A 27,269-nucleotide genomic window follows, 5' to 3' on the forward strand; every position below is an offset into this window, starting at 1 on the left:
AGGAGACTGGTGTCCAGACTAGAGCAGTCTAGTAGAGAGGAGACTGGTGTCCAGACTAGAGCAGTCTAGTAGAGAGGAGACTGGTGTCCAGACTAGAGCAGTCTAGTAGAGAGGAGGCTGGTGTCCAGACTAGAGCAGTCTAGTAGAGAGGAGACTGGTGTCCAGACTAGAGCAGTCTAGTAGAGAGGAGGGTGGTGTCCAGACTAGAGCAGTCTAGTAGAGATGAGACTGGTGTCCAGACTAGAGCAGTCTAGTAGAGAGGAGGGTGGTGTCCAGACTAGAGCAGTCTAGTAGAGAGGAGACTGGTGTCCAGACTAGAGCAGTCTAGTAGAGAGGAGACTGGTGTCCAGACTAGAGCAGTCTAGTAGAGAGGAGACTGGTGTCCAGACTAGAGCAGTCTAGTAGAGAGGAGGGTGGTGTCCAGACTAGAGCAGTCTAGTAGAGAGGAGACTGGTGTCCAGACTAGAGCAGTCTAGTAGAGAGGAGGGTGGTGTCCAGACTAGAGACGTCTAGTAGAGAGAAGACTGGTGTCCAGACTAGAGCAGTCTAGTAGAGAGGAGGGTGGTGTCCAGACTAGAGCAGTCTAGTAGAGAGGAGGCTGGTGTCCAGACTAGAGCAGTCTAGTAGAGAGAAGACTGGTGTCCAGACTAGAGCAGTCTAGTAGAGAGGAGGCTGGTGTCCAGACTAGAGCAGTCTAGTAGAGAGGAGACTGGTGTCCAGACTAGAGCAGTCTAGTAGAGAGGAGACTGGTGTCCAGACTAGAGCAGTCTAGTAGAGAGGAGACTGGTGTCCAGACTAGAGCAGTCTAGTAGAGAGAAGACTGGTGTCCAGACTAGAGCAGTCTAGTAGAGAGGAGACTGGTGTCCAGACTAGAGCAGTCTAGTAGAGAGGAGACTAGTGTCCAGACTAGAGCAGTCTAGTAGAGAGGAGACTGGTGTCCAGACTAGAGCAGTCTAGTAGAGAGGAGACTGGTGTCCAGACTAGAGCAGTCTAGTAGAGAGAGACTGGTGTCCAGACTAGAGCAGTCTAGTAGAGAGAAGACTGGTGTCCAGACTAGAGCAGTCTAGTAGAGAGGAGACTGGTGTCCAGACTAGAGCAGTCTAGTAGAGAGGAGACTGGTGTCCAGACTAGAGCAGTCTAGTAGAGAGGAGACTGGTGTCCAGACTAGAGCAGTCTAGTAGAGAGGAGACTGGTGTCCAGACTAGAGCAGTCTAGTAGAGAGGAGACTGGTGTCCAGACTAGAGCAGTCTAGTAGAGAGGAGACTGGTGTCCAGACTAGAGCAGTCTAGTAGAGAGAAGACTGGTGTCCAGACTAGAGCAGTCTAGTAGAGAGGAGACTGGTGTCCAGACTAGAGCAGTCTAGTAGAGAGGAGGCTGGTGTCCAGACTAGAGCAGTCTAGTAGAGAGGAGGCTGGTGTCCAGACTAGAGCAGTCTAGTAGAGAGGAGACTGGTGTCCAGACTAGAGCAGTCTAGTAGAGAGAAGACTGGTGTCCAGACTAGAGCAGTCTAGTAGAGAGGAGACTGGTGTCCAGACTAGAGCAGTCTAGTAGAGAGGAGGCTGGTGTCCAGACTAGAGCAGTCTAGTAGAGAGGAGACTGGTGTCCAGACTAGAGCAGTCTAGTAGAGAGAAGACTGGTGTCCAGACTAGAGCAGTCTAGTAGAGAGGAGACTGGTGTCCAGACTAGAGCAGTCTAGTAGAGAGGAGGCTGGTGTCCAGACTAGAGAAGTCTAGTAGAGAGGAGACTGGTGTCCAGACTAGAGCAGTCTAGTAGAGAGAAGACTGGTGTCCAGACTAGAGCAGTCTAGTAGAGAGAAGACTGGTGTCCAGACTAGAGCAGTCTAGTAGAGAGGAGGCTGGTGTCCAGACTAGAAGCAGTCTAGTAGAGAGGAGACTGGTGTCCAGACTAGAGCAGTCTAGTAGAGAGAAGACTGGTGTCCAGACTAGAGCAGTCTAGTGAGAGAGGAGACTGGTGTCCAGACTAGAGCAGTCTAGTAGAGAGGAGACTGGTGTCCAGACTAGAGCAGTCTAGTAGAGAGGAGACTGGTGTCCAGACTAGAGCAGTCTAGTAGAGAGGAGACTGGTGTCCAGACTAGAGCAGTCTAGTAGAGAGGAGACTGGTGTCCAGACTAGAGCAGTCTAGTAGAGAGGAGACTGGTGTCCAGACTAGAGCAGTCTAGTAGAGAGGAGACTGGTGTCCAGACTAGAGCAGTCTAGTAGAGAGGAGACTGGTGTCAGACTAGAGCAGTCTAGTAGAGAGGAGACTGGTGTCCAGACTAGAGCAGTCTAGTAGAGAGGAGACTGGTGTCCAGACTAGAGCAGTCTAGTAGAGAGGAGACTGGTGTCCAGACTAGAGCAGTCTAGTAGAGAGGAGACTGGTGTCCAGACTAGAGCAGTCTAGTAGAGAGGAGACTGGTGTCCAGACTAGAGCAGTCTAGTAGAGAGGAGACTGGTGTCCAGACTAGAGCAGTCTAGTAGAGAGGAGACTGGTGTCCAGACTAGAGCAGTCTAGTAGAGAGGAGACTGGTGTCCAGACTAGAGCAGTCTAGTAGAGAGAAGACTGGTGTCCAGACTAGAGCAGTCTAGTAGAGAGGAGACTGGTGTCCAGACTAGAGCAGTCTAGTAGAGAGGAGACTGGTGTCCAGACTAGAGCAGTCTAGTAGAGAGGAGACTGGTGTCCAGACTAGAGCAGTCTAGTAGAGAGGAGACTGGTGTCCAGACTAGAGCAGTCTAGTAGAGAGGAGACTGGTGTCCAGACTAGAGCAGTCTAGTAGAGAGGAGACTGGTGTCCAGACTAGAGCAGTCTAGTAGAGAGAAGACTGGTGTCCAGACTAGAGCAGTCTAGTAGAGAGGAGACTGGTGTCCAGACTAGAGCAGTCTAGTAGAGAGGAGACTGGTGTCCAGACTAGAGCAGTCTAGTAGAGAGGAGACTGGTGTCCAGACTAGAGCAGTCTAGTAGAGAGGAGACTGGTGTCCAGACTAGAGCAGTCTAGTAGAGAGGAGACTGGTGTCCAGACTAGAGCAGTCTAGTAGAGAGGAGACTGGTGTCCAGACTAGAGCAGTCTAGTAGAGAGGAGACTGGTGTCCAGACTAGAGCAGTCTAGTAGAGAGGAGACTGGTGTCCAGACTAGAGCAGTCTAGTAGAGAGGAGACTGGTGTCCAGACTAGAGCAGTCTAGTAGAGAGGAGACTGGTGTCCAGACTAGAGCAGTCTAGTAGAGAGGAGACTGGTGTCCAGACTAGAGCAGTCTAGTAGAGAGGAGACTGGTGTCCAGACTAGAGCAGTCTAGTAGAGAGAAGACTGGTGTCCAGACTAGAGCAGTCTAGTAGAGAGGAGACTGGTGTCCAGACTAGAGCAGTCTAGTAGAGAGGAGACTGGTGTCCAGACTAGAGCAGTCTAGTAGAGAGGAGACTGGTGTCCAGACTAGAGCAGTCTAGTAGAGAGGAGACTGGTGTCCAGACTAGAGCAGTCTAGTAGAGAGGAGACTGGTGTCCAGACTAGAGCAGTCTAGTAGAGAGGAGACTGGTGTCCAGACTAGAGCAGTCTAGTAGAGAGGAGACTGGTGTCCAGACTAGAGCAGTCTAGTAGAGAGGAGACTGGTGTCCAGACTAGAGCAGTCTAGTAGAGAGGAGACTGGTGTCCAGACTAGAGCAGTCTAGTAGAGAGGAGACTGGTGTCCAGACTAGAGCAGTCTAGTAGAGAGGAGACTGGTGTCCAGACTAGAGCAGTCTAGTAGAGAGGAGACTGGTGTCCAGACTAGAGCAGTCTAGTAGAGAGGAGACTGGTGTCCAGACTAGAGCAGTCTAGTAGAGAGGAGACTGGTGTCCAGACTAGAGCAGTCTAGTAGAGAGGAGACTGGTGTCCAGACTAGAGCAGTCTAGTAGAGAGGAGGCTGGTGTCCAGACTAGAGCAGTCTAGTAGAGAGGAGACTGGTGTCCAGACTAGAGCAGTCTAGTAGAGAGGAGACTGGTGTCCAGACTAGAGCAGTCTAGTAGAGAGGAGACTGGTGTCCAGACTAGAGCAGTCTAGTAGAGAGGAGACTGGTGTCAGACTAGAGCAGTCTAGTAGAGAGGAGGCTGGTGTCCAGACTAGAGCAGTCTAGTAGAGAGGAGACTGGTGTCCAGACTAGAGCAGTCTAGTAGAGAGGAGGCTGGTGTCCAGACTAGAGCAGTCTAGTGAGAGAGGAGACTGGTGTCCAGACTAGAGCAGTCTAGTAGAGAGGAGGCTGGTGTCCAGACTAGAGCAGTCTAGTAGAGAGGAGAGTGGTGTCCAGACTAGAGCAGTCTAGTAGAGAGGAGACTGGTGTCCAGACTAGAGCAGTCTAGTAGAGAGGAGACTGGTGTCCAGACTAGAGCAGTCTAGTAGAGAGGAGGGCTGGTGTCCAGACTAGAGCAGTCTAGTAGAGAGGAGACTGGTGTCCAGACTAGAGCAGTCTAGTAGAGAGGAGGCTGGTGTCCAGACTAGAGCAGTCTAGTAGAGAGGAGGCTGGTGTCCAGACTAGAGCAGTCTAGTAGAGAGGAGACTGGTGTCCAGACTAGAGCAGTCTAGTAGAGAGGAGACTGGTGTCCAGACTAGAGCAGTCTAGTAGAGAGGAGGCTGGTGTCCAGACTAGAGCAGTCTAGTAGAGAGGAGACTGGTGTCCAGACTAGAGCAGTCTAGTAGAGAGGAGGCTGGTGTCCAGACTAGAGCAGTCTAGTAGAGAGGAGACTGGTGTCCAGACTAGAGCAGTCTAGTAGAGAGGAGACTGGTGTCCAGACTAGAGCAGTCTAGTAGAGAGGAGACTGGTGTCCAGACTAGAGCAGTCTAGTAGAGAGGAGACTGGTGTCCAGACTAGAGCAGTCTAGTAGAGAGGAGGCTGGTGTCCAGACTAGAGCAGTCTAGTAGAGAGGAGACTGGTGTCCAGACTAGAGCAGTCTAGTAGAGAGGAGACTGGTGTCCAGACTAGAGCAGTCTAGTAGAGAGGAGACTGGTGTCCAGACTAGAGCAGTCTAGTAGAGAGGAGACTGGTGTCCAGACTAGAGCAGTCTAGTAGAGAGGAGACTGGTGTCCAGACTAGAGCAGTCTAGTAGAGAGGAGACTGGTGTCCAGACTAGAGCAGTCTAGTAGAGAGGAGACTGGTGTCCAGACTAGAGCAGTCTAGTAGAGAGGAGACTGGTGTCCAGACTAGAGCAGTCTAGTAGAGAGGAGACTGGTGTCCAGACTAGAGCAGTCTAGTAGAGAGGAGACTGGTGTCCAGACTAGAGCAGTCTAGTAGAGAGGAGACTGGTGTCCAGACTAGAGCAGTCTAGTAGAGAGGAGACTGGTGTCCAGACTAGAGCAGTCTAGTAGAGAGGAGACTGGTGTCCAGACTAGAGCAGTCTAGTAGAGAGGAGGCTGGTGTCCAGACTAGAGCAGTCTAGTAGAGAGGAGACTGGTGTCCAGACTAGAGCAGTCTAGTAGAGAGGAGACTGGTGTCCAGACTAGAGCAGTCTAGTAGAGAGGAGACTGGTGTCCAGACTAGAGCAGTCTAGTAGAGAGGAGACTGGTGTCCAGACTAGAGCAGTCTAGTAGAGAGGAGACTGGTGTCCAGACTAGAGCAGTCTAGTAGAGAGAGAGACTGGTGTCCAGACTAGAGCAGTCTAGTAGAGAGGAGACTGGTGTCCAGACTAGAGCAGTCTAGTAGAGAGGAGACTGGTGTCCAGACTAGAGCAGTCTAGTAGAGAGGAGACTGGTGTCCAGACTAGAGCAGTCTAGTAGAGAGGAGGCTGGTGTCCAGACTAGAGCAGTCTAGTAGAGAGGAGACTGGTGTCCAGACTAGAGCAGTCTAGTAGAGAGGAGACTGGTGTCCAGACTAGAGCAGTCTAGTAGAGAGGAGACTGGTGTCCAGACTAGAGCAGTCTAGTAAGAGAGAGACTGGTGTCCAGACTAGAGCAGTCTAGTAGAGAGGAGACTGGTGTCCAGACTAGAGCAGTCTAGTAGAGAGGAGACTGGTGTCCAGACTAGAGCAGTCTAGTAGAGAGGAGACTGGTGTCCAGACTAGAGCAGTCTAGTAGAGAGGAGACTGGTGTCCAGACTAGAGCAGTCTAGTAGAGAGGAGACTGGTGTCCAGACTAGAGCAGTCTAGTAGAGAGGAGACTGGTGTCCAGACTAGAGCAGTCTAGTAGAGAGGAGGCTGGTGTCCAGACTAGAGCAGTCTAGTAGAGAGGAGACTGGTGTCCAGACTAGAGCAGTCTAGTAGAGAGGAGGCTGGTGTCCAGACTAGAGCAGTCTAGTAGAGAGGAGACTGGTGTCCAGACTAGAGCAGTCTAGTAGAGAGGAGACTGGTGTCCGGACTAGAGCAGTCTAGTAGAGAGGAGACTGGTGTCCAGACTAGGAGCAGTCTAGTAGAGAGGAGGCTGGTGTCCAGACTAGAGCAGTCTAGTAGAGAGGAGGCTGGTGTCCAGACTAGAGCAGTCTAGTAGAGAGGAGACTGGTGTCCAGACTAGAGCAGTCTAGTAGAGAGGAGGCTGGTGTCCAGACTAGAGCAGTCTAGTAGAGAGGAGACTGGTGTCCAGACTAGAGCAGTCTAGTAGAGAGGAGAGTGGTGTCCAGACTAGAGCAGTCTAGTAGAGAGGAGACTGGTGTCCAGACTAGAGCAGTCTAGTAGAGAGGAGACTGGTGTCCAGACTAGAGCAGTCTAGTAGAGAGGAGACTGGTGTCCAGACTAGAGCAGTCTAGTAGAGAGGAGACTGGTGTCCAGACTAGAGCAGTCTAGTAGAGAGGAGACTGGTGTCCAGACTAGAGCAGTCTAGTAGAGAGGAGGCTGGTGTCCAGACTAGAGCAGTCTAGTAGAGAGGAGACTGGTGTCCAGACTAGAGCAGTCTAGTAGAGAGGAGGCTGGTGTCCAGACTAGAGCAGTCTAGTAGAGAGGAGGCTGGTGTCCAGACTAGAGCAGTCTAGTAGAGAGGAGACTGGTGTCCAGACTAGAGCAGTCTAGTAGAGAGGAGGCTGGTGTCCAGACTAGAGCAGTCTAGTAGAGAGGAGACTGGTGTCCAGACTAGAGCAGTCTAGTAGAGAGGAGACTGGTGTCCAGACTAGAGCAGTCTAGTAGAGAGGAGACTGGTGTCCAGACTAGAGCAGTCTAGTAGAGAGGAGACTGGTGTCCAGACTAGAGCAGTCTAGTAGAGAGGAGACTGGTGTCCAGACTAGAGCAGTCTAGTAGAGAGGAGACTGGTGTCCAGACTAGAGCAGTCTAGTAGAGAGGAGACTGGTGTCCAGACTAGAGCAGTCTAGTAGAGAGGAGACTGGTGTCCAGACTAGAGCAGTCTAGTAGAGAGAGACTGGTGTCCAGACTAGAGCAGTCTAGTAGAGAGGAGACTGGTGTCCAGACTAGAGCAGTCTAGTAGAGAGGAGACTGGTGTCCAGACTAGAGCAGTCTAGTAGAGAGGAGACTGGTGTCCAGACTAGAGCAGTCTAGTAGAGAGGAGACTGGTGTCCAGACTAGAGCAGTCTAGTAGAGAGGAGACTGGTGTCCAGACTAGAGCAGTCTAGTAGAGAGGAGGCTGGTGTCCAGACTAGAGCAGTCTAGTAGAGAGGAGACTGGTGTCCAGACTAGAGCAGTCTAGTAGAGAGAAGACTGGTGTCCAGACTAGAGCAGTCTAGTAGAGAGAAGACTGGTGTCCAGACTAGAGCAGTCTAGTAGAGAGGAGGCTGGTGTCCAGACTAGAGCAGTCTAGTAGAGAGGAGGCTGGTGTCCAGACTAGAGCAGTCTAGTAGAGAGGAGACTGGTGTCCAGACTAGAGCAGTCTAGTAGAGAGAAGACTGGTGTCCAGACTAGAGCAGTCTAGTAGAGAGAAGACTGGTGTCCAGACTAGAGCAGTCTAGTAGAGAGGAGACTGGTGTCCAGACTAGAGCAGTCTAGTAGAGAGGAGACTGGTGTCCAGACTAGAGCAGTCTAGTAGAGAGGAGACTGGTGTCCAGACTAGAGCAGTCTAGTAGAGAGGAGACTGGTGTCCAGACTAGAGCAGTCTAGTAGAGAGGAGACTGGTGTCCAGACTAGAGCAGTCTAGTAGAGAGGAGACTGGTGTCCAGACTAGAGCAGTCTAGTAGAGAGGAGACTGGTGTCCAGACTAGAGCAGTCTAGTAGAGAGGAGACTGGTGTCCAGACTAGAGCAGTCTAGTAGAGAGGAGACTGGTGTCCAGACTAGAGCAGTCTAGTAGAGAGGAGACTGGTGTCCAGACTAGAGCAGTCTAGTAGAGAGGAGACTGGTGTCCAGACTAGAGCAGTCTAGTAGAGAGGAGACTGGTGTCCAGACTAGAGCAGTCTAGTAGAGAGGAGACTGGTGTCCAGACTAGAGCAGTCTAGTAGAGAGGAGACTGGTGTCCAGACTAGAGCAGTCTAGTAGAGAGGAGACTGGTGTCCAGACTAGAGCAGTCTAGTAGAGAGGAGACTGGTGTCCAGACTAGAGCAGTCTAGTAGAGAGGAGACTGGTGTCCAGACTAGAGCAGTCTAGTAGAGAGGAGACTGGTGTCCAGACTAGAGCAGTCTAGTAGAGAGGAGACTGGTGTCCAGACTAGAGCAGTCTAGTAGAGAGGAGACTGGTGTCCAGACTAGAGCAGTCTAGTAGAGAGAAGACTGGTGTCCAGACTAGAGCAGTCTAGTAGAGAGGAGACTGGTGTCCAGACTAGAGCAGTCTAGTAGAGAGGAGACTGGTGTCCAGACTAGAGCAGTCTAGTAGAGAGGAGACTGGTGTCCAGACTAGAGCAGTCTAGTAGAGAGGAGACTGGTGTCCAGACTAGAGCAGTCTAGTAGAGAGGAGACTGGTGTCCAGACTAGAGCAGTCTAGTAGAGAGGAGACTGGTGTCCAGACTAGAGCAGTCTAGTAGAGAGGAGACTGGTGTCCAGACTAGAGCAGTCTAGTAGAGAGGAGACTGGTGTCCAGACTAGAGCAGTCTAGTAGAGAGGAGACTGGTGTCCAGACTAGAGCAGTCTAGTAGAGAGGAGACTGGTGTCCAGACTAGAGCAGTCTAGTAGAGAGGAGACTGGTGTCCAGACTAGAGCAGTCTAGTAGAGAGGAGACTGGTGTCCAGACTAGAGCAGTCTAGTAGAGAGGAGACTGGTGTCCAGACTAGAGCAGTCTAGTAGAGAGGAGACTGGTGTCCAGACTAGAGCAGTCTAGTAGAGAGGAGACTGGTGTCCAGACTAGAGCAGTCTAGTAGAGAGGAGACTGGTGTCCAGACTAGAGCAGTCTAGTAGAGAGGAGACTGGTGTCCAGACTAGAGCAGTCTAGTAGAGAGGAGACTGGTGTCCAGACTAGAGCAGTCTAGTAGAGAGGAGACTGGTGTCCAGACTAGAGCAGTCTAGTAGAGAGAGAGACTGGTGTCCAGACTAGAGCAGTCTAGTAGAGAGAAGACTGGTGTCCAGACTAGAGCAGTCTAGTAGAGAGGAGACTGGTGTCCAGACTAGAGCAGTCTAGTAGAGAGGAGACTGGTGTCCAGACTAGAGCAGTCTAGTAGAGAGGAGACTGGTGTCCAGACTAGAGCAGTCTAGTAGAGAGGAGACTGGTGTCCAGACTAGAGCAGTCTAGTAGAGAGGAGACTGGTGTCCAGACTAGAGCAGTCTAGTAGAGAGAAGACTGGTGTCCAGACTAGAGCAGTCTAGTAGAGAGGAGACTGGTGTCCAGACTAGAGCAGTCTAGTAGAGAGGAGACTGGTGTCCAGACTAGAGCAGTCTAGTAGAGAGGAGACTGGTGTCCAGACTAGAGCAGTCTAGTAGAGAGGAGACTGGTGTCCAGACTAGAGCAGTCTAGTAGAGAGGAGACTGGTGTCCAGACTAGAGCAGTCTAGTAGAGAGGAGACTGGTGTCCAGACTAGAGCAGTCTAGTAGAGAGGAGACTGGTGTCCAGACTAGAGCAGTCTAGTAGAGAGGAGACTGGTGTCCAGACTAGAGCAGTCTAGTAGAGAGGAGACTGGTGTCCAGACTAGAGCAGTCTAGTAGAGAGAAGACTGGTGTCCAGACTAGAGCAGTCTAGTAGAGAGGAGACTGGTGTCCAGACTAGAGCAGTCTAGTAGAGAGGAGGGTGGTGTCCAGACTAGAGCAGTCTAGTAGAGAGGAGACTGGTGTCCAGACTAGAGCAGTCTAGTAGAGAGAAGACTGGTGTCCAGACTAGAGCAGTCTAGTAGAGAGGAGACTGGTGTCCAGACTAGAGCAGTCTAGTAGAGAGAAGACTGGTGTCCAGACTAGAGCAGTCTAGTAGAGAGGAGACTGGTGTCCAGACTAGAGCAGTCTAGTAGAGAGGAGACTGGTGTCCAGACTAGAGCAGTCTAGTAGAGAGGAGACTGGTGTCCAGACTAGAGCAGTCTAGTAGAGAGGAGACTGGTGTCCAGACTAGAGCAGTCTAGTAGAGAGGAGACTGGTGTCCAGACTAGAGCAGTCTAGTAGAGAGGAGACTGGTGTCCAGACTAGAGCAGTCTAGTAGAGAGGAGACTGGTGTCCAGACTAGAGCAGTCTAGTAGAGAGGAGACTGGTGTCCAGACTAGAGCAGTCTAGTAGAGAGGAGGCTGGTGTCCAGACTAGAGCAGTCTAGTAGAGAGGAGACTGGTGTCCAGACTAGAGCAGTCTAGTAGAGAGGAGACTGGTGTCCAGACTAGAGCAGTCTAGTAGAGAGGAGACTGGTGTCCAGACTAGAGCAGTCTAGTAGAGAGGAGACTGGTGTCCAGACTAGAGCAGTCTAGTAGAGAGGAGACTGGTGTCCAGACTAGAGCAGTCTAGTAGAGAGGAGACTGGTGTCCAGACTAGAGCAGTCTAGTAGAGAGGAGACTGGTGTCCAGACTAGAGCAGTCTAGTAGAGAGGAGACTGGTGTCCAGACTAGAGCAGTCTAGTAGAGAGGAGACTGGTGTCCAGACTAGAGCAGTCTAGTAGAGAGGAGACTGGTGTCCAGACTAGAGCAGTCTAGTAGAGAGGAGGCTGGTGTCCAGACTAGAGCAGTCTAGTAGAGAGGAGACTGGTGTCCAGACTAGAGCAGTCTAGTAGAGAGGAGGCTGGTGTCCAGACTAGAGCAGTCTAGTAGAGAGGAGACTGGTGTCCAGACTAGAGCAGTCTAGTAGAGAGGAGGGTGGTGTCCAGACTAGAGCAGTCTAGTAGAGAGGATACTGGTGTCCAGACTAGAGCAGTCTAGTAGAGAGGAGGTGGTGTCCAGACTAGAGCAGTCTAGTAGAGAGGAGACTGGTGTCCAGACTAGAGCAGTGTAGTAGAGAGGAGACTGGTGTCCAGACTAGAGCAGTCTAGTAGAGAGGAGACTGGTGTCCAGACTAGAGCAGTCTAGTAGAGAGGAGGGTGGTGTCCAGACTAGAGCAGTCTAGTAGAGAGGAGACTGGTGTCCAGACTAGAGCAGTCTAGTAGAGAGGAGGGTGGTGTCCAGACTAGAGCAGTCTAGTAGAGAGAAGACTGGTGTCCAGACTAGAGCAGTCTAGTAGAGAGGAGGGTGGTGTCCAGACTAGAGCAGTCTAGTAGAGAGGAGGCTGGTGTCCAGACTAGAGCAGTCTAGTAGAGAGAAGACTGGTGTCCAGACTAGAGCAGTCTAGTAGAGAGGAGGCTGGTGTCCAGACTAGAGCAGTCTAGTAGAGAGGAGACTGGTGTCCAGACTAGAGCAGTCTAGTAGAGAGGAGACTGGTGTCCAGACTAGAGCAGTCTAGTAGAGAGGAGACTGGTGTCCAGACTAGAGCAGTCTAGTAGAGAGAAGACTGGTGTCCAGACTAGAGCAGTCTAGTAGAGAGGAGACTGGTGTCCAGACTAGAGCAGTCTAGTAGAGAGGAGACTGGTGTCCAGACTAGAGCAGTCTAGTAGAGAGGAGACTGGTGTCCAGACTAGAGCAGTCTAGTAGAGAGGAGACTGGTGTCCAGACTAGAGCAGTCTAGTAGAGAGGAGACTGGTGTCCAGACTAGAGCAGTCTAGTAGAGAGAAGACTGGTGTCCAGACTAGAGCAGTCTAGTAGAGAGGAGACTGGTGTCCAGACTAGAGCAGTCTAGTAGAGAGGAGACTAGGTGTCCAGACTAGAGCAGTCTAGTAGAGAGGAGACTGGTGTCCAGACTAGAGCAGTCTAGTAGAGAGGAGGCTGGTGTCCAGACTAGAGAAGTCTAGTAGAGAGGAGACTGGTGTCCAGACTAGAGCAGTCTAGTAGAGAGAAGACTGGTGTCCAGACTAGAGCAGTCTAGTAGAGAGGAGGCTGGTGTCCAGACTAGAGCAGTCTAGTATCACTGCTTTAAGGTAGCTGGGAACTGACAGGAGGTGTGTGTCTCTGTGTGTCTTTCTGTGTGTGTGTGTGTGCGCATGTGTTTGTGTCCGTGTGTGTGTGTGTGTCTCTCTCTCTCTCTCTCTCTCTCTCTCTCTCTCTCTCTCTCTCTCTCTCTCTCTCTCTCTCTCTCTCTCTCTCTCTCTCTCTCTCTTTTGTGTGTGTGTGTATGTTTATGTGTGTTTGTGTGTATGTGTGTATGTTTATGTGTGTATCTGAAGCTCCCCTGGCAGCCTCAGCAGCAGGAAGGTGAAAACAACATAATACACTTTTTCTAGATCTTTGTTTATGCATCAGTTCTTTTTTTTTTTTTTTTTTTGTTGGGGGAATGGATCAGCTTAATATTGCAGATAGATTGTATCTTCTATCAATGTAATTGTCTGCATCACTTCCAATCCCCCATTTTTTTTTTTTTTTTTATATATATACTCCCCTTTATTACTTTTCAACCCCACCATCCTTTCCCTACTTGGAGTAAATTAGTGAACAACAATGCCCAGGTCTCTACTTCCGGTCTATACTTACTATCTACACCTTATGGACACAGTTAATTTTACAATAATTCTATTATATATATACATATATATATACATATACATACATACATATATATCATTATTATTATTATTATTATTTATTTATTTTTTGCTCCTGAACTACTTCTACTCTCAACCTCTCCGATCGTTTTCATGATGTCCATCCGGTTTGCTTCTATATGCCATATCTTTCTAACTGTGCTCTTTCCCAAAAGCTCCCAACATACAGCCTATATACTTATTATGGACACAGTATGCTTTACATTATTAGCTATCTTTGTTATTATTTGTTGTTATTTGTTATTAGTCCCATCCTTCAGCTCTATTCAATACCTCCCATCTATCTCTTAACACCATCCATATCGGATTTCTATTTGCCATATATATTTCAACCGTACTGTGATGTTTTACAATAATTCTGAACCTTTCTATTCTCATTGCTTCTACAGATTGAGAGTTAAAAATAAACAGCTTTGCTAAAAGTATTATTATATTATTGATTGATTGACTATGACTTTTCAGATCACCCAGTAATGCTATCTGCAAGGTTAGTTCCAGGTAAATATTGCAATCCTTTAGCCATTCCTGGACCAGTGTCCAAAAACAAGCTACAAATGGACAGAACCAAAACAAATGGTCCAATGATTCCGTCTCTTCACAGCAAAATCTGCAGAGCTGGGAGGATTGTATCCCCCATATAAATAACATTCTATTGGTAGCAAGGATTTTATATAATAATTTAAATTGAAAGATTCTAATTTTTGAATCCGGTGTCGTTTTGCGTGTCAGTTCATAAACACTATGCCATGGGATCGGTACATCAAAGATCTCTTCCCAACTATTTTGCAATCTATATGGGGACGGCTGTCAATCCTTTGGTTCTTAAGTGAAACTGATATTTTTTTTATTTATCACAGTTTTCCTTAACCAATTATGTTCTTTAATGCAAGGCCGACAGACAAGTTCCCTTACTTTCTCCCCCTCCACTTTCCTCTTCCATTTTTTGCGGTAATGCTGCCATTATTTGGTTGTAATTTTGGGTAGAGCAGACATTTCCATATGTTTTTGTTAGCTGCATGTGCGTCATAACTCCACCAGTCCTACCGATGATATCATTTACAAAGATTATACCTTTTTTAAACATTCTGTCAAAAAATAAAGGTTTTTTGTCAATTAGTATATTTGAATTTAACCACAATATTTGTTGCATTATTTGTTCTGTCGTTTCTGGAGGATTAAATTGAAATTGCAACCAACTTTCTATGGCTTGTTTTAGAAATAGTGACATTTGGGAGATTATTTCCTTTTCAAATAACTGAAAGTGTGAGGTTGTAATCTGAATAAAGGGAAAAAGGCCTTTCTTGAACATTGGGTGAGACAATCTTACTAATTTGCTTGAGAACCAGTTCGGATTTAAGTATAACTTTTGTAAGACTGAAGCTTTTAGTGATAGGTCTAATGCTTTAATATTTAATAATTTCTGTCCTCCGAATTCATATTCATTATATAAATATGCTCTTTTAATTTTGTCTGGCTTGCCGTTCCAAATAAAATTGAATATTTTTTTCTCATATAATTTAAAAAACTGTTCGCTAGGCGTAGGCAAGACCATAAGCAAATAGGTAAACTGTGATAATACTAATGAGTTAATCAGGGTGATTTTTCCACAAATTGACAGGTATTTTCCTTTCCATGGTAGTAAGATCTTATCTATTTTTGCTAATTTTCTATTAAAATTTATTGAAGTGAGATCATTTATTTCCTTTGGGATATGTATTCGAGTATATCCACATCACCATCAGACCATTTTATTGGTAAACTACATGGTAATGTAAAAAATTGTATTTTTAGTGATCCAATACGTAATATAGTACATTTGTCATAATTTGGTTGTAATCCAGAGAGGTTAGAAAATGTATCTAGATCCTCTATGAGGCTGTGGAGGGATTCTAGTTGTGGATTTAAAAAAAAACATGAATCATCAGCGTACAATGCCACCTTTGTTTTTAAGGTCTTTATTTCTAATCCTCTGATATTATTATTAGATCTGATTTTAATCGCTAACATCTCGATGGCCACAATAAATAGATATGCCGATAGTGGACAACCTTGTTTCACTCCTCTTGACAGTTTAAAACTTTCTGAGAAATAGCCATTATTTACTATTTTACACCTAGGGTTACTATACATGATTTTGACCCATTTTATAAGAGATTCTCCAAAATTGAAATGCTCCAGGCATTTATATATAAACCCCAGTCGAACTTTATCAAATGCCTTTTTCGAAGTCTGCTATGAATAGCAGGCCTGGTTTCCCATATTTTCCATAGTGTTCTAATGTTTCCAATACTTGCCTTATATTATCTCCAATGTATCTTCCATGTAAAAAACCTGTCTGATTAGAATGAATAATATCCGGCAATACCTTTTTAATTCTATGCGCTATACATTTTGCTAGGATTTTTGCATCACAACACTGAAGTGTAAGGGGCCTCCAATTTTGTAAATGGACTGGATCTTTATATTTTCCACTTGTATCCTGTTTCAGTAATAATGAGATCAGTCCTTCTTCTTGAGTGTCAGATAATCTACCATTTACATAGGAGTGGTTAAAACATGCTAATAACGGTCCTCTTAGTATATCAAAAAAAGGTTTGGTATACCTCGACTGGTATGCCATCCAACCCTGGAGTTTTCCCAGACTTAAAGTCTTTAATTGCATCCAGAAGTTCCTCCTCTGTAATTTCACCTTCACATGAGTCTTTCTGTGTGGCTGTTAATTTGACATTATCAATAGAAAAAAATCTCTACAATTAGCTTCAGTTAGAGGAGATGGAGGCGACTGAAAAGAAAACATATGCTTAAAGTACTTTGTTTCTTCCTTCAAAATGTCATTTGGTGAATCATGGGTGACTCCGTCAATTGTAACCAGTTTCATTAAGTTCTTTTTGGTAGCATTCCTATGTTGAAGATTAAAAAAGAATTTTGTGCATTTTTCCCCATATTCCATCCAGTTTGCTTTATTTTTATAATATGTTACACTTGATCTTTCTTGAATAAATTTCTCCATTTCTTTTTGTTTTTCCTCTAATTTATGCATCAGTTCTTTAGTTGGTTTGATTGGAGGATGGGTGGGCTGACTTCAATACAACAGAAACTTAACTTAGTTCCTGTTAAATTACACTGTTAAATTAAAGTGTTATAATTCCTAATTCTATGGTCATGATAAAGACTAATGGAATGGTCAGTTGAGTGAAAGCTCCATAGATGCGGTAAAGAGGTCAGTTGAACTCGACCAAAACAATGGAATTGCCATGGAAACGTGTGGGGAAAGGGCCGTGGGGGAAAGATCTCAAGTCTCCTCATTGGCCCTCAGGAAAATTACCCCACATTTAGGATATTGTTTATATGTGTACTTCACACTATGTTGAGGTAAAAATTGGAGTATAATGCTTGTATGGATGTCAACCCCAACACATGTTCATGTCATCGTTACCAATCAACTGCATTACAGTAAAAAAATGAATTTGACTACCACCACCGATTTCTGTATGCTAGCAATGCTAACCAGCTTAAATGAACGAGAGTTAGCATTTAGCAGTCACTTCTTCTAAACCTGAAAAGGGACAACTTTTACATGTTATGCAACGAAAACAGCCAAATATATCAAAATCGGACTTAAGTAACCACATTGTGGGCCTGTTACAATACATAAGTCATGACAGATTTGATCAAATATCCATTTTGTTCAGATCAGATTTGTTGAATGTGCGCCAATCTGCATTCCATTGACTCCTTTACCGCATCCAGAGCTCTCAGTTAGCATACATAGCATACAATTGCCTGTCAGTCAAAATTTTTTCCTCAGCATAAATCAATCAATCAAATTTATTTATAAAGCCCTTTTTACATCAGCAGATGTCACAAAGTGCTTATAATATAGAAACCAAGCCTGAAACCCCAAAGAGCAAGCAATGCTGATGTAGAAGCACGGGTTACCTACTGCACTATAGCCATGCTAAGTGTTGTGATCCAGCTCAGAGCCACGAATATCCAGGTACTGATTATTGTGGCTCTGATCCAGTTGAGGAACAGGTGCATGGATAAAAGACTGCTATCAGTCCCAGACCCAAACGCTGGGTTACACTACTCTAATGACAGGTCTGGAACCAGTGTTCAGGTTCAGACACGGATATGGCTGTTGAGAAGTGTTATGCATGGCAGGCCTGAGACCAGCATTAGTGGGCTGTTGAGAGGTGTAATTACAGAGGGTAATTGGTGTCATTCCCACTGTCACGGCCGGCTGGCTCTCATCATGGTAGACAGGACCTCTGTCATATGTAGTTAACAGCCTGAGGCGTCGAGCCCACACACACACACACACACACCACTGCCCACATTGCCACGTACACACCCCCCCGCGCCCGCACACACACACACACATAGACACACAGACACACCGCCGCAGGTCCCTCTCACATATGCACACAGCAGTGACAGAGAGTGGGACACCTCAGCATAGTGGAGTCAAGATCTTTATTCATTCTGAGACTGTAGCAAAATAGTTATCATATGATTGATGGGTTAAATCAGAGGTCAGCTCTCAATGGCGATTAAACATACAGTATCATAGACTACACATTGACAGTCAGTCAGAGAACTCCTTCAGGTGAACATCATTATATGTCAGCCAGTTAGTGCTAGTTTTCCCGTTCACATCACTCTGAATCTGCCAAATGTTCTGAGGCTACTGTAGCCTGGCTTTTCATTTTATATAGTGTCATCTGGGGTAACGCTAATCAGTTATGTCAAGTTTAACACAGAGAGAGAGATAGTAGATTAACACAGAGAGAGAGAGATGTTCTAATAACAATCAGTTCCTTTTCATTTTCAACTAACTTTATTAAGGAATAATGACTGTCTCTCTGAGTCTCTCTCACTTTCTCTCTCTCTCTATCTCCGTCTCTCCCTCTCTCTCTCTCTCTCTCTCTCTCTCTCTCTCTCTCTCTCTCTCTCTCTCTCTCTCTCTCTCTCTCTCTCTCTCTCTCTCTCTCTCTCTCTCTCTCTCTCTCTCTCTCTCTCAATTCAATTCAATTTCAATTCAATTTTCAATTTAAGGGCTTTATTGGCATGGGAAACGTATGTTAACATTGCCAAAGCAAGTGAAGTAGATAGTAAACAAAAGTGAAATAAACAATAAATATTAACAGTAAACATTACACTCAGAAGTTCCAAAAGAATAAAGACATTTCAAATGTCATATTATGTATATATACAGTGTTGTAACAATGTGCAAATAGTTAAAGTACAAATGGGAAAATAAATAAACATAAATATGGGTTGTATTTACAATGGTGTTTGTTCTTCAATGGTTGCCCTTTTCTTGTGGCAACAGGTCACACATCTTGCTGCTGTGATGGCACACTGTGGTTTTTCACCCAGTAGATAAGGGAGTTTATCAAAATTGGGTTTGTTTTCGAATTCTTTGTGGATCGCTGTAATCTGAGGGAAATATGTGTCTCTAATATGGTCATACATTTGGCAGGAGGTTAGGAAGTGCAGCTCAGTTTCCACCTCATTTTGTGGGCAGTGTGCACATAGCCTGTCTTCTCTTGAGAGCCAGGTCTGCCTACTCTCTCTCTCTCTCTCTCTCTCTCTCTCTCTCTCTCGCTCTCTCTCTCTCTCTGCATGCTGGGAGTGTTTGGTGCGTGCTGGGAATTGTTTGAGTGAGTGCTAAGTGCGAGTGTTGTGTAGAGTTAGATATCCTGGGTTTTCCCTTTTCTTGGTGATATCCTTTTTTCTTCTATGCATGATTAAGATTATTATTTCTATTTTTTGTTGTGGTAGAATTAAGTATATTGTTTTTCGTGTCGAAATTACCCTGATTTTGGTGGGGATGGCGGCCCGAATCGGGACGCCGTCCCTGTCACTTCGACACGGCTTTAGGTGTGTTACTGAAGCTACTGTCACGGTGGAAGAGGTTCTGGTCGCCGTAGGAGAGAAGGTAGGATATGAGAATGTTGCTTATGCGTCACGGATGAATAAAGCGGTGGTGGTATTTCTTAAAGAAGAGCGCCTTGTTGATCGTATGGTTGAGCATGGCATACTTCTTAAAGGAATGTTTATTCAAGTTACGCCGCTTTTTTCTCCGTCAACAAGGGTAACGATTTCAAATGTACCGCCGTTCATTCCAAATGAGCTATTGGAGCGCGAGTTATTGCGCTTTGGGAAGTTTGCAAGTTCAATTAAGGTTGTCCCATTGGGTTGCAAACACCGGCGTTGAAACAGGTAATGTCGTTTCGGCGACAGGTGTTTATGTTTTTGGACTCACCGGAGCAGACTTTGGAGTTAGCGTTTAAAGTCAAGTATGACAATAGACTGTATATGGCTTATGCTAGTACGGGTAGTCAACGGTGTTTTGAGTGTGGGGATGTTGGTCATAAGCGACATGCTTGCCCGAAAAGGGAGAAGGCAGAGGGAGGGGCGCAGGTGGTCCTCGTAACGCCTGGGCCCACTGATGTAGGAAGAGGTGGGCTGACAGTGGTAGAACAGCCACACGCATCTGTTGCTGAGGAACAAGTTGTCCGTGTTGAGGGCACAGAGGTGCAACTTGTACCAGAGGGAAATGTTATGCAGCAGAAAAAAATGGTTGTAGAAGGTAAGGATGGATCTGAAGGGCCATTTCCTCAGACTGGTGAGGAGGTGCCCAGTACGAGTGCTGTGGTACAGGAGGGGGTACATGTGGAGCTAATCTCCCAGGTAGTGGAGGAGATGCCCACTAAAAGTAATGGGTTACAGGAGAGGGTTCATGTGGAGCTAATCTCCCAGGTAGTGGAGGAGATGCCCACTATGAGTGCTGGGGTACAGGGGGGCTAGTCTCCCAGGTAGTGGAGGAGATGCCCACTATGAGTGCTGGGGGTACAGGGGGCTAGTCTCCCAGGTAGTGGAGGAGATGCCCACTATGAGTGCTGGGTTACAGGGGGGCTAGTCTCCCAGGTAGTGGAGGAGATGCCCACTAAGAGTAATGGGGTTCAGGTGGGGCTAGTCTCCCAGGTAGTGGAGGAGATGCCCACTACGAGTAATGGGGTTCAGGTGGGGCTAGTCTCCCAGGTAGTGGAGGAGATGCCCACTACGAGTAATGGGGTTCAGGTGGGGCTAGTCTCCCAGGTAGTGGAGGAGATGCCTGGTATGCAGTGATGGGGTGCAAGTGGGGAGTGTTGAAAGGGATGTGGTAGAGGGGAGTCAGTGGTCTGTGGCCTCAGTTGAGGAGGATCAGGAGAAGGATATGGATATGGATATCTCTCTTGATACGGTATCAGCTGGTGAGGACTCAATTTACGATCTAGAGGAGGTAAAAGGGTTTCTGGATCAGACTTTTGGGAAATCTGTCAAATTGGCAGATTATTTTGATGTTGATAAGTTTGTGAGGTCAGCGGTGATGTTACAGAAGACGGTGGGGTTAGACCAGTTGAGTGAGAAGAAGCGGTTTCGCTTGAGGAAATTTGTTACTGCTGTTGCAGCAGCAAAGGGTGGTGGGAAACGTGGTCAGGTTAAGAGAAAATTTAAATAATGATGATGATTATGCCTCATAGGGTGTCCTATTCTCTTTGTCTGGTTTCTCTGTGGTATCTTCTGCTTTTCCTTTGTCTTTTCTATATGGAGGTACTAAGGGTAGGTTCTCTCAACATTAATGGAGGAAGGGACAGGAATAAGAGGGCTTGGGTATTAGAAGTAATAAAACAGAAAAGGCTTAATGTAGTTTTCCTACAGGAGACACATAGTGATGAGGAAAATGCGGCTGACTGGGGTATGTGGTGGGAGGGGCAGCATATACTCAGTCATGGTACTAATTTCAGTGCTGGGGTGGCAATCTTGTTTTCTTCAGGCTTAGGGGTGACTGTGGTATCTACAACAGAGATTGTCAAGGGTCGGGTTTTATTGGTCAAGGTGAATGTTATGGGGGTTTTTTGTTTGTTTTTTTGAATGTTTATGCTCCTAATGAGGGTACAGAGCGTATTGTTGTTTTTGATAAAATAAAAGGAAACCTTAAGACAGTGTGACCAAGAGGGGTGTATGGTTTTAGGGGGGACTGGAACTGTACAGTGGAGTTTACTGTTGATCGCACCGCTGAAGAACCTCACCTGCGGTCAGCAATTTGTCTGTCTGGTCTATTAACTGAGTTTGAGCTTTCTGATGTGTGGAGAGTAAGGAATGCAAAAGTTAGGCAGTACACATGGCTAAAAGTTAATGAAGGTCATGTCAGTGCAGCAAGGTTAGACAGGTTGTATGTATCTGAGCAATACTGTAGTAGGGTTGGAAGGTGTGACATTACTCCTGTGGGTTTCTCTGATCACCATATTGTCACTGTTGATATTCACTTGTCCTGTCCACGAAGGTCATCATCTTATTGGTATTTTAATGTTAAATTGTTACATGATGTCATGTTTTGTGAAAGGTTTTTGTTGTTTTGGGAAAAATGGAGGGTTACAAAAGGGAATTTTGAGTCCTTGAGACAATGGTGGGAGGTTGGGAAGGCCCAAATACGATTATTTTGTCAACAGTATACTGCTCTGTCTCGAATTGAAGTTAAAGAGACTATCAGGGCCCTTGAGCAGAACATTAAATCTATTGAATTGAAGTTGCTCACTCAGAATGACCCCGGACTAGTCATGAACTTACAGGACAAGAAACATGAATTGAGGTCGTTTCTGCATGAAAGAGTGAAGGGTGCCTTGATTAGGTCTCGTTTCGCTTCCCTCAAGGATATGGATGCTCCTAGTGCTTTTTTTTTTTAACCTAGGACAGTCGACATTGCAACGTAAACAGATGGTCTGCCTTCGTCTCCCTGATGGGAAGGTGACCACGGGACGACAGTGAAATGCGTCAACATGCCGTGGATTTCTATTCTGCCCTCTATAAGGCGGAGGATTGTGACTCTCTGTGTACTGAACAGTTGTTACACGGTCTTCCTCAATTGGGACCTGAGCAAAGAGTCGCATTGGACTCTGACATTACACTGCAAGAGCTGTCCACAGCAGTTATGCAGCTCTCAACAGGCCGAGCCCCTGGCATTGATGGTTTACCATCTGAGTTTTACAAGCACTTTTGGGGGTCTATTGGGGAGGATTTTTATGAAGTGGTGTGTGAATCTTTTCATGAGGGCTCTCTTCCTGTATCTTGTCAACGTGCGGTACTTTCACTGTTGCCAAAAAAGGGGGATTTGGCTCTCATAAAAAAATTGGAGACCTGTTGCTTTGCTGTGTGCAGAATATAAAATTGTTTCTAAATGTCTCTCAAACAGGTTGAAAGAGTATCTGGGATTGTTGGTCCACAAGGACCAGTCCTACTGTGTACCTGATCGCTCTATTGTTGACAACTTGTTTCTAATAAGAGATGTTTTGGACATTTGTAAACTGTCTGATGTAAATGTGGGTTTACTTTCTTTGGATCAGGAGAAGGCTTTTGATCGTGTGGACCACCAGTACTTGTTTAAAACAATGAAAGCCTTTGGGGTTGGGGATGTTTTTTTGTCTTGGATGAAGTTACTGTATGCTGGGGCCTCGTGTATGGTGAAGGTGGGGGGTGGTTTGAGTTGTCCCATCCCTGTCCAAAGGGGGCATCAGGCAGGGATGCCCAATTTCAGGGCAGTTATACAGTCTGGCGATTGAACCAATGCTTTGTTTTTTAAGAGCGAAGCTTACTGGTTTCTCTGTGCCAGGTGTAATGAAGGGTCCCACGATAGCACTGTCTGCGTATGCAGATGACGTGACAGTTTTTATTACAGGGGATGAGGATGTTAAGGTTCTCTCAGACGCCTTAAAGGTGTATGAGGGGGCCTCCTCAGCTAGAGTCAATTGGGGAAAGAGTGAAGCGCTGTGGGCAGGCCAGCTTCAGATGGGGTCCGCTCCACGGTTACCAGGGGGCTTCAGTGGGGCAGAGATGGGATGAAGACTTTGGGGGTTTTTCTAGGCTCCGATGTCTTTCAGAAAAAGAACTGGGAGGGTGTAGTGGAGAAAGTGTGTGCCAGACTGTCAAGATGGAAATGGGTGCTGCCCCAGCTGTCTTATAGGGGAAGGGTACTGGTAGCTAATAACCTAGCTGCCTCTACCCTGTGGCACAGACTAATGATTTTACAGCCACCAAAGGGTCTGATACAAGAGCTTCAGAGGACCCTTGTCAACTTCTTCTGGTCTGGACAACATTGGATTAAAGCTTCAGCCCTGTACCTGCCACTGCACGAGGGTGGGCAAGGCCTGGTGGACATTTCTTCCAGGATCATGGCTTTCCGGCTTCAAGCAGCCCAGAGACTGTTGTACAGTGACGGTTCTAGCTGGGTTGACACAGCCTACGCATTGATGAGGAGAGCGGGCTGTTTGGGCTTAGACAAGCATCTTTTCCTCTTAAAGCTGGAGGGGGTGAGTTGCCTGGCCTGACTCCATTCTATGAGTCTGTTATGCAGGCTTGGAGAGTTCTGGTCAAGTCCCGTAAGGCCTGCACGCCACCAGGGATGTGGCTTTTGAAGAGCCTCTTTTCACAACACTGCCATCCAGTCCCGTGTTCTGGGTTCAGCTAGCCTACGTTCATGCCTGTTAGGCGTGGGGTGTACTAAGCTGGGTCATCTGATGTGGAACAGGAATAGGTCGTTGGAGGAGCTGGGAGAAAGAGCGGGGATCCGATCGTCTCGCCTACTGAGGAAGGTCGTCGCTGAGGTCTGTGATTCCTTGCCAGTACTTCATCTGCAGATATGGACTGACACCTCCAATTCTGATCGGTGGAAGGAGGGTCTGGATTATGTGTTCCCTGCACTGATTGTTAGTGCTGCGGCGGGGGCATTCGAGGAGGACGTGGGGATGCTGCTTTCCTTGATACCCCGGAGCTGGGGGAGTTCAAGGAGGTGGGAAAGAAGGCCATGTACAGAACATGTGTAAAGGTGTCCCATGCCTCTTCCCTGGAAGGGTAAAATCGACGAGGTGGGCGGGTGTGCTTGGTCCAGGTGCCTCCCCAAAAAGGCCGCTGGCGAACACTATACAAACTGCCTATTGATAAGAGGACAGCTGACCTCCAATGGAGGATAATACATGGAGCCATAGCCACCAACATGTATCTGGTACACCTGGATCCTACTGTTGGGGAGGAGTGTCCATTCTGTGCTGAACCTGAAACTCTGGCACATCTGTTTTTACAGTGTCCCAGGTTGGTCGGGATGATTGACCTGATCACTAACTGGTTCTCAGCGCTGGGAGAGGTTTTCTCTTCCCAACTGTACATATTGGGGCCAAAGTACAGGTTTAGTCAGAAAGCTGTAGTTTTGTTGCTTAATTTTTGTGTTAGGGGCAGCAAAATTAGCCATGATGGAAGACCCGAAAGAACAGTATTCGGGGACAGGGGTCTGTGGATGTGTGGTGGGAATGCTGGAGGGAATGGTGGCAGCAAGATTGAGAATTGAGTTTGCCTATTACAAACTGGTCAACAGTATTGATCTGTTCATGAGTATATGGGGCATTCAGACGCTGTTGTGTTCAGTTACTGTGGAGGAGGAATTGGAGTTGTGTTTTTAATTGATGTGTAAATACGGTTTTGTATGAGTATTTGTGTGGTGGGCTCCCAGACCCAATAAAGATTATTTAAAACTCAAAACTCTCTCTCTCTCTCTCTCTCTCTCTCTCTCTCTCTCTCTCTCTCTCTCTCTCTCTCTCTCTCTCTCTCTCTCTCTCTCTCTCTCTCTCTCTCTCTCTCTTGCTCTCTCTTTCTCTCTCTCCCTCTCTCTCTCTCTCTCTCTCTCTCTCTTTACTCTCTACTCTCTCTCTTTTTCTCACACATCTGCCTTTATGAATTTTTTAAAAGATTAAAATGCAAAACTTTAATTGAGCAACAAAATGATCTCCCACTTTTCTGCCAATTAAGAGCGTTTCTCTTACTTCCCTGGTTACCTGAGGGACATGTTCAGACTGCCTGTTAAGCATCTTAGACATCAGAGAATCACATGTTTCAGCTGCTGCAAGGTCTGCAGAGGTGGGTCTGGAACTCACACACGCACGCACGCACGCGACGCACGCACGCACGCACGCACGCACGCACGCGACGCACGCACGCACGCACGCACGCGCGCACGCACGCGACGCACGCACGCACGCACGCGCACGCACGCACGCACGCACGCACGCACGCACGCACGCACGCACGCACACACACACACACACACACACACACACACACACACACACACACACACACACACACACACACACACACACACACACACACACACACTTACTAGCTGACTACTGTATAGATAGAGGGGTCGAATGGAGGTGTGTGTGTGTTATAAGTGTAGTAATCCTTCTCTTCTTGTCTCCATCCAGAACATGATGAGTGTACGACAGGTCATCACAGCTGTGACGAGAATGCAATCTGTTTCAACATGGTGGGGGGCCACAGCTGCTCCTGTAAACCAAGCTATGTAGGCAACGGGACAGTCTGCAGAGGTGAGAAACACACACACACACGTATACATACACACTTTACACTCTCAGACACGCACACACGTACACACACTAACGCATTTAAGTACACACACGCGGTTGACGCACAGACTCACACGCTCACACACTCACACACTCACACACACTCACACACACTCACACACACTTCCTTCCTGTGTCTATCTGTCTCTGCACAGACACTTGAACATGTATTTCATTTTATTCAGGGGCCCAATGGAGACCAGGGTCTCATTCTCATTGGTGCCCCGAGAACAGATCATTCACCAATCAACATGATGATTCAATAAAACAGAAACTTCCAGATACAGCCCTTGCAGTTACACTACATTTCAACAACACCTGTCTTTGCATCCACTAAATCAGCGTTTCCCAAACTCTGTCCTCGGGGCCCAAAGGGCTACACTACACAGCTGATTCAAATGATCAAAGCTTGATGATTAGTTGATTATTTGAATCAGCTGTGTAGTGCTAGGGCCAAAAAACAAAACATGCACCCCTTGAGTTTGGGAATCCCTGCACTAAATTATCTAATCATGCATTATAACTACATATGTTGTCTAGGAAGGCACCAACATAGCATCATCTGCCCAGTTACTGTATGTCTAGGAAGGCACTAACATAGCATTATCTGCCCAGTTACTGTATGTCTAGGAAGGCACCAACATAGCATTATCTGCCCAGTTACTGTATGTCTAGGAAGGCACCAACATAGCATTATCTGCCCAGTTACTGTATGTCTAGGAAGGCACCAACATAGCATTATCTGCCCAGTTACTGTGTGCTCTTGCTGTAAGTAGCTCAATAGAGACTGATTCCTCACTCCTATGTCCCTCCACACCAGCTTTGTGTGATGGTTTGTGCCAGAACGGAGGATCCTGTGTAAACCCGGACACCTGTATCTGTCAACAGGGGTTCACTGGAAAGAGGTGTGAGACAGGTAAGAACACAAGTGGGGGAGGACGGGGAGTTAGGGGTAGGTGGGGGGAGGTGGGGTTGATCTCACACACCCGGCAGCTCTTAGCAAGACATCTGCCTGTGCATTTCACCATCATTAGTGATACTGCAAACACCCACATGCCTCAATGTGTGAGTGACAGAACGAAAGAGAGAAGCAGAGAGGGAGAGTGAGAGAGGAGAGAGAGAATGAGAGAGATAGAGAGTGACAGGCAGGAGAGAGAGAGAGAGAGAGAGAGAGAGAGAGAGAGAGAGAGAGAGAGAGAGAGAGAGAGAGAGAGAGAGAGAGAGAGAGAGAGAGAGAGAGAGAGAGAGAGAGAGAGAGAGAGAGAGAGAGAGAGAGAGAGAGAGAGAGAGAGAGAGAGAGAGAGAGAGAGAGAGAGAGAGAGAGAGAGAGAGAGAGAGAGAGAGAGAGAGAGAGAGAGAGACAGGCAGAGAGAGACAGGCAGAGAGAGACAGGCAGAGAGAGACAGGCAGAGAGAGAGAGAGAGAAGGATGGAGGGAGGGGAGGAGAGGGAGTGGGAAAGAGGATAGGTGACAGCTGGTATGGACTGTATGTAAAATCAGGGAGGTATTGGTAAAGTGTGGTAACCCTGGTCTGTTGTTAGTTGTTGCCGTAGGAGGATGTGAGAACAGAGATATTCCTCAATGTTTTGGCTCACACACACCGACACACACACACACACACACACACACAAACACACACACCAACACACACACACAAACACTCTACGCTTTATTTAATGGTTTGTTCTTAGAGATAAGCAAGACTGCCAATGAATCTGACACATTCGCCAATATTTTATATATTTTGGTACGTGTGTGTGTGTGTGTGTGTTTGGGCCGGAGCGTGTTGTTTCGCCCGCTCCTAGTTTTCTTTGGGGAAATTAAAAATGATCACAATCTCACTGTCTCTGTAAACACAGTTTATCACGAGAGAGAGAGAGAGAGAGAGAGAGAGAGAGAGAGAGAGAGAGAGAGAGAGAAGAGCATATTGAATAGCATTGTTCCATTGCAGCCTCTGTGTG

The 27,269-nt window shown here is 46.9% G+C and overlaps 1 protein-coding gene across 1 annotated transcript in view; it reads left to right on the top strand.

Moving 5' to 3' along the window:
* LOC121557234 (protein kinase C-binding protein NELL2) overlaps positions 1 to 27,269 on the top strand; it is a 121,538-nt gene that overhangs the window by 68,694 nt on the left and 25,575 nt on the right. The window contains 2 exon segments of the mRNA XM_045216191.1: positions 25,147 to 25,269; positions 26,129 to 26,224. Of these exon segments, the coding sequence (XP_045072126.1) occupies positions 25,147 to 25,269; positions 26,129 to 26,224 (219 nt within the window).

The sequence above is a fragment of the Coregonus clupeaformis genome, unplaced genomic scaffold (assembly GCF_020615455.1).
Source record: "Coregonus clupeaformis isolate EN_2021a unplaced genomic scaffold, ASM2061545v1 scaf0633, whole genome shotgun sequence".
Classification (NCBI taxonomy): domain Eukaryota; kingdom Metazoa; phylum Chordata; class Actinopteri; order Salmoniformes; family Salmonidae; genus Coregonus; species Coregonus clupeaformis.